Source organism: Nelumbo nucifera, chromosome 3 (assembly GCF_055504915.1).
Source record: "Nelumbo nucifera cultivar China Antique chromosome 3, China Antique-T2T, whole genome shotgun sequence".
Lineage (NCBI taxonomy): Eukaryota > Viridiplantae > Streptophyta > Magnoliopsida > Proteales > Nelumbonaceae > Nelumbo > Nelumbo nucifera.
This window is the reverse complement of record NC_142651.1, coordinates 108,875,842-108,889,139: the sequence shown is the minus strand read 5'-3', so window position 1 is coordinate 108,889,139 and position 13,298 is coordinate 108,875,842. Positions and strand designations below refer to the sequence as shown.

Below are 13,298 nucleotides of genomic sequence, written 5' to 3'. Positions count from 1 at the left end.
AAAGCTGTTGGCCCATTTTAGTGTAAGACCCAGATTTTTTTGAGACTTCCAATATGCTTCCTCCACGTACAACTGCTTCCTCCACCTGTTCTCCTCCATTCTTGCTTCCTTCCACAAGCTTGCTTCAATGAAGGAAGCCAACTAGACTAGCACGAAAACTCCCTCCACTCTAATCTCCACCTTTCTTGGTATATCTTTAGGCCTCACTCCATTGAGAAGAATAGCCACAGAGTGGAGGTCCCCCTAGTAAGCACCATCCAATCTCCCTTCACACATCACTGCAATGGCCTCTTCAACTTCTTGCCTCCACAAATGGAATGGAAGCCCTATTATCCTTATTAGAACCCCATCTTCAATCGAGAAGTTTGATGAACATACAATTTATCTATAACTTATGAGGACTTTGCATGGATTATTATGCCGGTTTTATTTAATTTTGCCCTAATTTAGCTTAATGCTAAGAAAAGATTTCAGGGGTAATTAATCCAAGAAAAAGAAGGCAAAAGGTAAGAAAAGAAGGTCCAAAAAGACCAAATTCAGCCCAGCCCGGTTATGGAAGCAAGAGAGCACACTTCGGCCCAAGAAGTAGAAGTTAATTCCTTGAAAAAAAAACCCAAGAGAAAAAGCCTAGCAAAGAGTAAAATTCGGCCTAGCAGAGAAGGCCCATTCTCAACCCAAAAGAGCAGCCTAGAGTGTAGCTATCATGTGCTAAGAGGGAGCCTAAGTGTAGCCCAAATAGTAGCCCAAAGAGCTAGGGCCGGCAACCCTTAGAAGGCTTTCAAGAGAACTCTAGAAAGGTCAAGAAGGGGGTGTAATACACCCCATTCTAGAGGCTTCAAGAAGGGGAAAGAGCCCCCTTGAAAATCTATATAAGGAGGCCTCTAGAAGGGGGGAAGGTGTTCAATTGCTTGAGATCAAGGCTCTCCCACTCCTAGAGGTTCGAACATCTTGAAGAGAAGAGGAGAAGAAGGGCTAGGCGCAAGGAGGAGAAGAAGAAGGGCTGAAGGAGTTCAAGTCAAGTTAGCAAGAAGAGAAGGTGAGTTCGAAATTTGGGGTTTTTGATTCAGAGATCTATTGTAATAATTCCATTCTATTTTCATTTTCCTTTGATTCGAATTCAACTTCCTTGTTGTAATTTTTTTCTTTCTCCCTCTTCCATTCTTTCTTGATGTAATTAAGTTTGTAAAATTTCAGATCAGCAATCAATTTCTTTTTGATTCATTCGAATGGGTGTGAATTGTTCTTGAAGTTTCTTGAATAGGGGTTAATTGTAGATCAATTCAGCCAATTAAACTTTCAAAACTCAAATCTGAATTCTCAGATCTGAGATTGTAAGATCTGAATTGCTTGAAAGAGAATTCAGATTTGCAAATTTTCAAATTGGCCGAATTGATCTAAGCTTGGAATTCTTAGAGTGCTTGAGAAAGACTCTAGGAATTCAGATCTACTATTCAAGAACTGAATTGGATGCAAGGTTAGAGATAACTTGCACAATTCAGTTGGTGATCAATTCAGATTTGAATTGATGCCTTAGATGTGTTTGAAGAAATGCATGCATGAATGATTAGATTCTTGCTAGAGATAGAAGAACCGTCACTCATGCATAGGATGAACATGCGCTTGAGAGAGGCTGTTCATGACCTTGGGGTATACCAAACCAAAGCTCAATCACAATCTATTCGAATGATTCAATTTGATTGATTGCTGAATTCTGAGATTAACATTAACTGCTTACTCTTTTAACCTGAATTGAAGGCAATTGGGCCAATAATTTAGATGGATTTTAGTTTAGGATTTTTAGCTTTTGAATAAAGTTTTGATTTGTTGTTGATCAGATAAGAAGTGACCAATTTAATATTAGTAATTGTTTCCTAGATCCTCATGGGAATGATACTCTATTCACTATTTTACTACTTGAACGGCTAGTGCATTTGCTAGTGTCACAATGAGCCACATCAAAGTTCTTGGCATTAGAGAGGGGATTCCATTTGAATGCTGTGACAGTCCCCAGATCAGTCTGGAAGTTGACAGCCGAGAGGTCTACTCTGTTCTCCCCAAAATCAACTACAGCTTCACATTTATTAAAGGGAGTCACAATAAACTCATGCTTCAGTTTCAGGTTCAATATTAAATAATCTGCAACTCTCCTCCATTCAACATTCTTCGTCCCTGCCTCTACTGTAAATTTGTTCTCCCACTCTTCCTTCTTCGAGTAATCCAAAACCCTGCATTGACCATTGGCTTTTGCTAAGATTATAGATCCCTGCTCCATGCTTCCAGTTAAGGTATCTCTCTCAACCACCCCATCTTCTTTTCCTGAACTCTCCTTTGTTCATGTTACTCCACGGAGCAAAAATTCTTGAAGCACCTTATTCACATCCCTCCACCCCTGGTTTTGTTTTCCTGTTGGGAAACAAACCAACTGTTTCTTTCCTCCACCGAAGAACTCAGCCAGAGCTATGTAGCACCCTTTAACATTCTTTTTGCTCTCAACAGTATATTTCTTACCTTCATCAACTGCAAGCTCTTGACTGTTATTTTGCTTACCTTTCAAATTAGCCCCTTCCACAAACTTCTGTAACCATTCCACTACTTTTGTTCCAGACAATAGAACCATAGCCCTCCTTGCTTCCCTTATCTTCAGACTTAGCTTTCCTCTACCTTTCTCTTCCTCAAACAGGAAAACCTTAGCTTCAACCTTCAAATTTCTTCTCCATCTTCCTACCTCCACGAACCTTTTCTCCATTCCCAAGTCAGAACTTTGTTTTTCCCCTTCTAATTTGTTTTTTATTTTTTTTAGATGGATGTTAAAAATGCCTTCCTCAACAGAGACTTGTAGGAAGAAGTTTACATGCAGTTGCCTCCTGGATTTTATGATGCAGAAACAGGAAAGAAGGTTTGCCGGTTGAACAAAGCCTTGTATGGACTAAAACAGTCCCCCAGAGCTTGGTTTGATATATTTAGACAAGCCCTTGAAAGGTTTGGTTATGTGCAGGCCCAGTCAGACCACACCTTGTTTATTAAGAAAGTGGATACTTTCTTAACCTTGCTTGCTGTATATGTGGATGATATTGTAGTGACAATGAGTGATAACAGTGAGATCGAGTCTCTTAAGCAACTCTTTCATCAAGAATTTGAGTTTAAAGATCTGGGAGAGCTACGATACTTATTGGGTATTGAGGTAAGAAAGTATGTTCTTGACTTGTTGGAAGAAACTGGAAAGTTGGGTGTTAAGCTTGTTGACACACCTATTGAACAGAACCACAAGATTAGTGCAGAGGGTGGAGAGCCTCTTGAAGATGAAGCTATGTTCCAATGGTTAGTTGGAAAACTCCTCTATCTTTGTCTCTCACGACCGGACATCAGTTATGCATTCAGTGTTGTTAGTTAGTATATGCACTCTCCTAAAACTACTCACCTACTTGCAGTTGAGAAGATATTGGCATATTTGAAGAGGTGCCCAGACAGAGGTGTTTTATTCAAGAATAATGACCACATGAAGATAGAAATTTACACAGATGCTGATTGGGCTGGGTGTGTTGATGATAGAAGATCTATCTCTGGATATTGTGCTTTTGTAGGAGGTAATCTTGTCTCTTGGAGGAGTAAGAAACAAAATGTTGTTTCTCGTTCTAGTGCTGAAGCTGAATATAGGTCCATAGCAAATGGTGTGGCTGAGATTCTATGGTTGAGATCACTATTTAAGGAGTTGGGTATTGCTTATGGGAAGCCCTTAATGCTGTATTGTGATAATCAGGCTGCTATTAATATAGCCCATAATCTGGTACAACATGACAGAACTAAGCATATTGAAGTGGACCGACATTTTATCAGAGAAAGGGATGCATCTCAAGAAGTATGTCTTCCGTATATCACCTCCGACATGTAGCCTGCAGATCTTCTCACCAAGGCTGTTTCAAGGAAGAAGTTAGAGGCAAACCTATGCAAGTTGGGAATGACAAATATCTATTCCCAACTTGAGGGGGAGTGTAGAGAACACTGATGTGGACCCCACTGTGTTTGTATGATAGTAGTAGGCAGTTAGTTATGTTAGTTTTCAGTTGTTAGTAGTTGGTAGTTTATTTCAGCTTTATATTAGTCTTTATTTTATTATTTTGCCATGTAAGCAATAAGGGTAATTCAATCCTTTTACAATTATGAGAATATGAATATAAATATAAGAGGGGTGGATATTTGGAATAACCCCTCTCTCTCTTTCTTAGAAATCTCTCTTTGTGTTCTCTCTCTCCTTCTCTCTTCTCCCCTTCTCTTCTCCTCTTCTTCTTTTAGTTTTATTTATTTTCTGTTCAAAACCTAAGACTGATTGTAGTCTTGTACGACTACTGTTTCTTAGCTTTGTTTAATGATTTGCAACAAGATAATAATTTAAAAAGGTGTGCCTATGCTTCTTTTATCATTTCATAAAACCTCTATATTTTGCATATTTTAAAATGTTTCCACCATGTCTATAATTTTTACAATATTTCCATACGATATTTTTGACATTTCCGACATGTTTCTTATATTTGAATGGCTGACATTTCCACCGACATCGACATTTTAATATATCATGTAGGTAGGCACTTCAGCTTGATCACAGTAACTATTGAGTATATGGTAATTGGTGTCAAAATTTGATTTCATGAGAGAGGACTTGTATTAGATACTTTTATCGATGGGACTTAAAACCTGGAACTGCAAACTTCTCAGATGAGAAGAAAAATTTTTATCATCATTACTGCCAAGTGATCCATGCCATTGGTAATTGGTTTACATATTTGGTGGTGTTTGTGTTTTCTCTATTGCATCATTACCTTCCTTGTTATGAGAAGTAATGAGTATATGGTTAGTATCAAATGTTTCATATTTTTCTACTTTAACAATTTTAATTCACTTTTAACAAGGCAAAGATTGTTTCCAATGTCTTTGATATTAAGTAGGCTGCAGGTTAAAGTAGTTAGACTTGTATTATTTTTGGTCTAAAGTATCTTTTGTTATCTAATGCTTTCAGTTATAGATATAAGATGAATTTTTGATGTTAGTGAAGTGAATTAAACTAATTAGATAATAATTGCTGCAAAATTGCAAATACTTGAATTCTATTACGATTTTTTCATTGTAGTGTTCAATCTTGCATAGCTGGTTCTCTTCTACCTCAAATTTAGTGGGTGCTTGACTCTGAGTTTTCCCCTAACTGAAGGATTTGTGGTAGTAACATACAGTACTTAATACTTATCTACTGATTAAAAAAGACGTCATTCAGTTCTTTGAAACCCTGTAGTACAAGTGTCCATTGGTAAATAAGTAAATTCTCATTTGGCTTTTTGGTTTGTAGTTCCTTTCTAGAGTAGCAGATGTTCTCTCAGATTATCTTGGGGGATTGAATGAAGATCTGATCAAGGACAACTTTGTCATTGTATATGAGGTATGTTCTTAACCATCTTTCCTTGCTGAACTGTAGTTTCTCTGGAATTTGTCAGAATCAACACTGTAGTTGGTTGCAAGAGGGATAATAAATTATTTAAATGTTCTATCCTGAGGTTTTGTGTACATATTGACTATTTAAGGTTTTCTATATGTTGGGACAATGTTCTTACTGTTCACAATTTTTGCTTTTTTGGGGTGGGGGTAGGGTGCTGAGCTGGGTTTATGTTTTTTATATATAATTTGATGGATAACTTTATTTTTATTTGATGGGTGTTTGCAATATGCCCAGTGCCCCTTTTGTTAATATGGCCAAAACCATCTCCCTACACCCAAAACTTAGTTCTTATAATCATTCTGTATTTAAAAGTCCCTAGAATAATTTTTCCTCATGTTCTCCTTGTTTAGCTAAACTGTCAGCCAAACCATTGGCTGATCTTTGCACCCAAGTGAATGTAAAATTTCTTTCCTTTTGTTAGAGTGAGCCGAATAGGGGCAGTTTAGTAATCTCATGTCAGTTAAGTACTTTGCTTATGTGGCTGTTTTATTAGAGTACTCTGCCCCACACTTAAGTGAGGGCAGTTTAGTCTTTGTAAGTGTAATTAGAACCTAATAAACATTAGGGGGTCGACTGAATGTGAGACTAATCAGTTTCGACTAAACCCTCCTGTTCTCTCTTTCTCCTGTCTTCTTCCTCATCTTCTTCTTCCTTCTTCACTGGTTTGGGTTACTGTAGCTGCTCCAAAACATGGTATCAGAGCGAGGTTTCTGACCTGCTTCTGCTTGTAAAGCATCTCAGCTGTGTTCGTGACACCTTCTTCGTTTCTGGTTAGTTAATGGAGAGAGCTGGTTCACCCTAGGTCTGAGACATCACAGCTCGTTGCTCTCTACTGCGCACAGTTTTCTTCATCAAGGAAGGTGATTTCAGCAGTGAATGGTTGGCTGATACTCTCAAAGGAAGGTTGGTTATTTAGTCCTTTTGTGTTGCTGGTATTTCTGGGTAGAAACCCTTCAAGAATCAGTTAGTACTGATTAGAACCTAGAGAACTAGGTTCATTGTTGCCCTAGGAAGGGCTGTGTGTGCAGTAGCCGAATGGTGTAGGGCTGCTGTGAGTTGTTGAGTGTGGTGTTAGGGCTGCTGTAGGTGGCCGAGTGGTGTAAGGTGGAATGCAGTGACCTTGCCAAGCTCCTTGTGGTTGTGTAATGCCCTCTTAAGTGTGTTAAACAAGTCTGAACTGGGTGTAGCAGTTTGACTGTGTTGTGGTGCTTGTGATGCACAATTTTTTTTTTTTTATTGAGTGGTTGTAAGAGGGCCTACTGTTGTGTTGTGGTGCTTGTGATGCTTATGTGGGTCGTAGGTGTGTGAAGTCAGCAGTAGTGTGAAGAAGAACAAGTGTGTGCTCCCACTGTTGTGTTTAGGAGCCTGCAATAGGTGCTGAAGTATCAAACTGTGAACAACATCAATCAGCTTGTAGCTGAGAAGTAAGGTTAACTATGAAAGAGTACAATGGTAGCAATAGGAGATGGCTACAATGATCAGAAACCTAGTGTGGTAATTTCCTCCAACTACCTATGGGTACAAATGACCTCAATTAAGCTGAATGGGGAGAACTATGTTCCATGGGCTAAATTAGTGGAAGTGTTTCTCAAGGCAAAGAAGAAAGTAAAGCATGTAAGAGATGAAAAGCCACCGGAGGACTCTCCAGGGTTTGATGATTGGGAACAAGAAGATGCTCAAATCATGACTTGGCTGTGGAATAGTATGGAACCCAAAATTAGTGCCAACTTCATGTTCTTTGATACGGCTAAGGATATATGGGAGCATGCTAAGAAGCTATTTTCTGGACAAGATAACACAACAAGAGTGTATCAGCTTTATCGGGAGTATTTTGATTTACAACAAGGAACCAAAACACTAGAAGAGTACTATGCTTGCTTGAAGAATATAAGGAATGAACTCAATGTCTATCACCCCCTTACTCCAGATATTAAAGTTCAGCAACAACAAAGGGAACAACTAGATGTTACAAGATTTTTAGTGGGGCTGAAGTCAGAATATGAACCAGTTAGAGCCCAAATATTGGGGGGCTCTACTCTTCCTACACTTGAGGAAGTATTCTCAAGGCTTCGTAGAATTTCTTTGGGACAGACAGAGAACTCCGCACAGTCTGATAGATCAACACTTGTGATAGCTAGAGGGGTTGGACATAGTACAAGAGGGGGAGGTCATGCTCCTCGAGGAGGCCGTGGCAGTTCCATGATTAGTCGGGGTGGTCGTGACTCAGGGGGAGGCCGTGGCAGAGGGAAGAATAACTCTACAAGGAAATGTACTCATTGTGGTAGAGAGGGACACACAATGAATTTCTGTTATGATCTACATGGCCCTCCCTCTAAATGGGCTAATCATGCTGTAGCAGGTGAGGTTGATATCAGTGAGAGTAAACCGGCAGACCGAACTCCTTCCACATCTACATCTACCTCTGGGAGGGAGATGGTGAGCGTACCGCGTGATGAGTATGAACGGTTCCTTCAAACTACTTCACAGCATACCACTGTCACACTTGCCCAATCAGGTATTGCTTGCATGTCATCTAAAACATCTCCCTGGATTATTGACTCTGGAGCCTCAGATCATATGACCGGGACTCCAGGTGTGCTCTCTTCTCTTTCTGAAACCTCCACATCACAAACTGTTACACTTGCCAATGGGTTCTCATCCCCCATATGTGGTGTTGGTAATGTTGACATGGCTTCTGTGCCCTTATCATCTGTTTTATATGTCCCTAAGTTTCCATTAAATCTTATGTCTGTTAGTAAAATAACCAAAGCTCTTAACTGTTTTGTTACCTTCTTTCCTTCCACTTGTGTTTTTCAGGATCTCAAGACGGGGAAGAAGATTGGTGGGGGGCATGAAGCTGGTGGATTGTATTATCTTGACGGTGGTGGATCTTTAATTGCTCTTTAGACTTCACTTACTCCTCTACAATGGCATTGCCGACTGGGACATCCATCTCTCAAGGCTCTCAAGATTTTGGTCCCATCATTGAGTCATTTGTCAGTTTTGCAATGTGAGTCATGTCAGTTTGGGAAACATCGTCGTGTGTCCTTCAGTCCAAGAGTTGAGAGTCGTATGTTGAGTTCTTTTTCTTTGGTTCATTTAGATGTTTGGGGTCCAATCAAAATAGAGTCTTATAATGGGTACAAGTATTTTGTCTCCTTTATTGATGATTGTTCAAGAATGACATGGATTTACTTAATGAAAGAAAGAAGTGAATTGTTTTCCATTTTTTAAAAATTCCATGCTGAAATACGCACACAATTTGGTGTTCCAATCAAAATTCTCCATTCAGATAATGGTTGTGAATACTTTCTTACTTCATTTCAACAGTATTTAGAACAACATGACATTATTCATCAGACATCATGTGTATTCACCCCTCAACAAAATGGGGTAGCTGAACGGAAGAACCGTCAGCTTCTTGAAACTGCTCGGTCTATTCTTCACCACATGAATGTTCCTAAACGGTTTTGGAGTGATGTTGTACTCACTGCATGTTTTCTCATTAATCGGATGCCCTCCTTCATCCTTCATGGTCGGTCCCCCTTCTCTATCTTGTTTCCCACTTTATCTCCATTCTCATTAATTCCTCGTGTCTTTGGTTGTGTGTGCTTTGTCCACAATCTGAGCCCTCAAATAGACAAGCTAGATGCACGCTCAATTAAATGTGTCTTCCTTGGCTACTCACGGACTCAAAAAGGGTACAAGTGTTATAATCCCATTACCCGTAAGTGCTATGTCTGCCCTGATGTCACCTTTTTTGAGTCAGTCCCCTTCTTCTCAAGTCCTGAAGCGCCTTCGTCTCCTCCCGTCCTTCCTCTTCCTCTTCCTGTCAGTGATCCAGTTCCTGATGCTGTTGTTGGAGTAGACTCATCACCTCATCCCGTGCAGATCACCACCGAACGTCCACCAATCCGGCAGGTGTATACACGTCGAACGACACCGGCCCCTCCTCCAGCTTCTACCTCATCTGCGGATCCTCTCATGGCTCCTATTGTTGAACCTTCAGACCTTGACCTACCCATTGCCTTACGGAAAGGTAAACGCAGTTCTACCCTCCATCCCATTTCTAATTTTGTTTCATTATCTCGTCTTTCTACCTCACATCGCCAGTTTGTTTCCCTTTTATCCTCTATTTCCATACCTAACAGTGTTCAAGAAGCTCTCAGTTCACCTGATTGGCGGCGGGCAATGGAGGAGGAACTTTCTGCTCTTCAACATACTCAAACGTGGGAACTTACTACTCTCCCACCTGGTAAGCATGCTGTGGGCTGTAAATGGGTGTATACTGTGAAATACTTGACAGATGGTAGTGTGGAGCGTCTGAAGGCCAGACTTGTTGCTAAAGGTTACTCACAGTTGTATGGAGTGGACTACATGGAGACATTCTCTTCGGTGGCTAAGATTGGTTCTGTTCGTGTACTAATTTCCCTGGCAGTTATGTATGATTGGCCTCTGTTTCAGCTTGATATAAAGAATGCCTTTCTCCATGGTGATCTTGTGGAGGAGGTATATATGGAGCAACCACCTGGGTTTGTTGCTCAGGGGGAGGATGGTAAGGTATGTAGATTGAAGAAGGCAATTTATGGGTTGAAACAATCGCCGCGTGCTTGGTTTGGGAAGTTCAGTGAATTGGTGAAGAGTTTTGGAATGAAGCAGTGCCAGGTAGATCACTCAGTATTCAGCTATGACTCAGAAGCTGGGAAGATTCTATTAGTGGTCTATGTGGATGATATTGTCATTACTGGCAGTGATAAATTGGGGATTGGCAAATTAAAAGTATTTCTGCAAAATTATTTCCAAACAAAAGATCTTGGAACATTGAAGTATTTCTTGGGAATAGAGGTTGCCAGGTCAAAACAAGGTGTAAATCTGTGCCAAAGAAAATATGTTCTTGATCTATTGGAAGAAACAGGACTGTTAGGTGCAAAACCGGCTGAGACCCCTATGGAACCAAATGTTAAGTTGAGTAGTGATACAGGAGAAGTATTTGAAGATCCTGGAAGGTATAGACGACTAGTGGGGAAGCTGAACTATCTGACTATCACTAGACCCGACATATCCTTTGCAGTCAGTGTGGTGAGCCAATTCATGCAGAACCCTCGTATACCTCATTGGGATGCAATTCTTAGAATTGTGAGGTATCTGAAAGGAGCTCCAGGCCGTGGACTATTGTATAAACCAGGAGGAAAACTTGAAGTAGTGGGGTATACAAATGCAGACTGGGCAGGCTCAGTGAATGATAGAAGATCTACTACGGGCTATTGCACATTTCTTGGAGGAAATCTTGTGACGTGGAAGAGTAAAAAGCAGACGGTTGTGGCCAGAAGTAGTGCTGAAGCTAAGTATAGGGCCATGGCACATACTACCTGTGAGTTAGTGTGGTTGAGGAATCTTCTACAAGAAATTGGGTTTCACATGGATAAACCTATGAGACTGTATTGTGACAACCAAGCTGCACTCCATATCTCATTCAATCCTGTATTTCATGAGAGAACAAAGCACATAGAGGTTGATTGCCACTTTGTGAGGGAGAAGGTCCTTGCTGGAGAGATAAACACAGAACATGTGGGCTCGAATGATCAATGGGCAGATTTGTTTACAAAAGCTCTAAACTCAGGGAAAGTGAACTATTTATGTAACAAGCTGGGATTATATGACATATATTCTCTAGCTTGAGGGGGAGTGTTAGAGTGAGCCGAATAGGGGTAGTTTAGTAATCTCATGTCAGTTAAGTACTTTGCTTATGTGGTTGTGTTATTAGAGTACTCTGCCCCACACTTAAGTGAGGGCAGTTTAGTCTTTGTAAGTGTAATTAGAACCTAATAAACATTAGGGGGTCGACTGAATGCGAGACTAATCAGTTTCGACTAAACCCTTCTGTTCTCTCTTTCTCCTATCTTCTTCCTCATCTTCTTCTTCCTTCTTCACTGGTTCGGGTTACTGTAGTTGCTCCAAAACACCTTTAATATTGGCTGATACTGCCAATGTTCTTTTCCTTGTTCTCTTAGCCAGCTCACCACCACTCTTAGCCTAACATGTTCAATGATGAGTGCATACGACTACATCACTTTCATGCAACCCTTCAATGAAAACAAGCATGCTATCAATCAAATGAAAAAACAAACCACTGAATAACTGTAAGCCTTGGTGATTTGGTTTCGAATCTTTTGATGAATTCACATGGTCACAACACTTTCTTGCAACCCTACAATAAAACACTAACATTTTAATCAATGAAAAATCAAATCACCCAAGGAGCGCTTGCCTTTTTCCTATCAATACAAAAAATAATCCACTAACATATGGAAAAAATAGGGGCTACCTCTAAGGTCTACTACCTTACAATGACAATCAAGAAATGCCAAGGTAGTCTGACACATGTTGTAATGTGCCCACATAGTCACAATACTTTATTGTGGCCTTCCAGTAAAACGTTAACATGTTATTAATCAAAAGAAAACCAAATCACCCAGTGAATATATGTCTAGGTGATTTGATTTCAATGAGTTCACATGATTACAACACTTTCTTGTGACCCTCCAATAGGTAATGAACATGCTAATAATCAAATTTAAAACCAAATCCCCTTGTGTGAGTGCATGCCTAGGGGGTTTGGTTTCAATTAGACTACATGGTCACAACACTTTTTTACAACCCTCCAATAAAACATAGACATTTTATCAATTAAATGCAAGACGAAATTATCCAATGAGTGCATGCTTGGTGTTGCTACCCTAAGTGATACATGAACTATCTATCATATGATAAAATGAAAACTACCTCTAGGATCCACTACCTTACTAGGAATATCAAGAAATATGAAGGTAGTCTAACATGTGGAGCGATGGATTTACATAATCATAACACTTTCTTGTGGCCTCTAGGAAAACCTAGACGTGCTATAAGTCAAAAGGATAAATCAAATCACCTAGTGAGTGCATGCCTAGGTGATTTGGTTTCCATGTGTTCACATAGTTACAGCAATTTCTTGCAATCATCCAATAAAACACAAACATGCTTCTATCAATTAAATGAAAAACCAAATAACCCAACGAAGGCATATTTGCTATTGCTACACCAAATGATACAAGGACAACCCACTATCACATATAGAGACTACCTCTAGGATATACTACCTAACTATGACAATTGGGTAATACTAAGGTAGCTTAATATGTAGAGTGATGCCTAGGCAATAAGGCACTCATGGAGGGTTTCCTTTTACTCGGTGCTGTTGGATAATTTTATTTCTTAACTTTTTGAGGTTATAATAAGGAATTTTCAGAGTATTTCTACTGATGACTTCTTAAGTAATTGGAGAGAAGTGACTTTCAGAACCACATAGAGAAAGTGTAAGAATAGAGTGGAAACCACCAGGTTTAAATAAGCTAAAGCTCAACTTTGATGGCAGTTCCTTTGGCAATCCAGGAAAAGCAAGATTGGGGAGTCTTTCAAAACCATCACGGGTAGTGATGGCCTTGTTCTCTCTCTCTCTTTGAGGGGATGGCCTTGTTCTAAGGACCAATTGGTTTTGCTGATTTGATTCAGGCTGAATCTAAAGCACTTTTACAAGGACTGAAGCTTGCTGAACAATTAGGGGCAAGAGAATTGGAAATTGAAGGAAATTCCTTTTTGGTCATAACATGGGCAAAGCAAATTGTGTCAGCACCTGGAAACTCAGATTCATTTTTGGGCAAATTGACCAACTTGCAAAGAAATATAATTCTATTTTTGGATGGGTTAAAAGGGAAGCAAATGGGCTGGCAGATGTGTATCATGGTTTCCATATATTTGCCCTGTAACAAATATTTAA

General features: G+C 39.8%; 1 protein-coding gene across 1 annotated transcript in view; it reads left to right on the top strand.

Moving 5' to 3' along the window:
* The window catches only part of LOC104607069 (Clathrin adaptor complexes medium subunit family protein), a 28,835-nt gene that overhangs the window by 11,646 nt on the left and 3,891 nt on the right, over positions 1 to 13,298 (top strand). Inside the window, exon 4 of the mRNA XM_010272560.3 lies at positions 5,336 to 5,425. Within this exon, the coding sequence (XP_010270862.1) occupies positions 5,336 to 5,425 (90 nt within the window). The remainder of the gene's footprint in view (positions 1 to 5,335; positions 5,426 to 13,298) is intronic.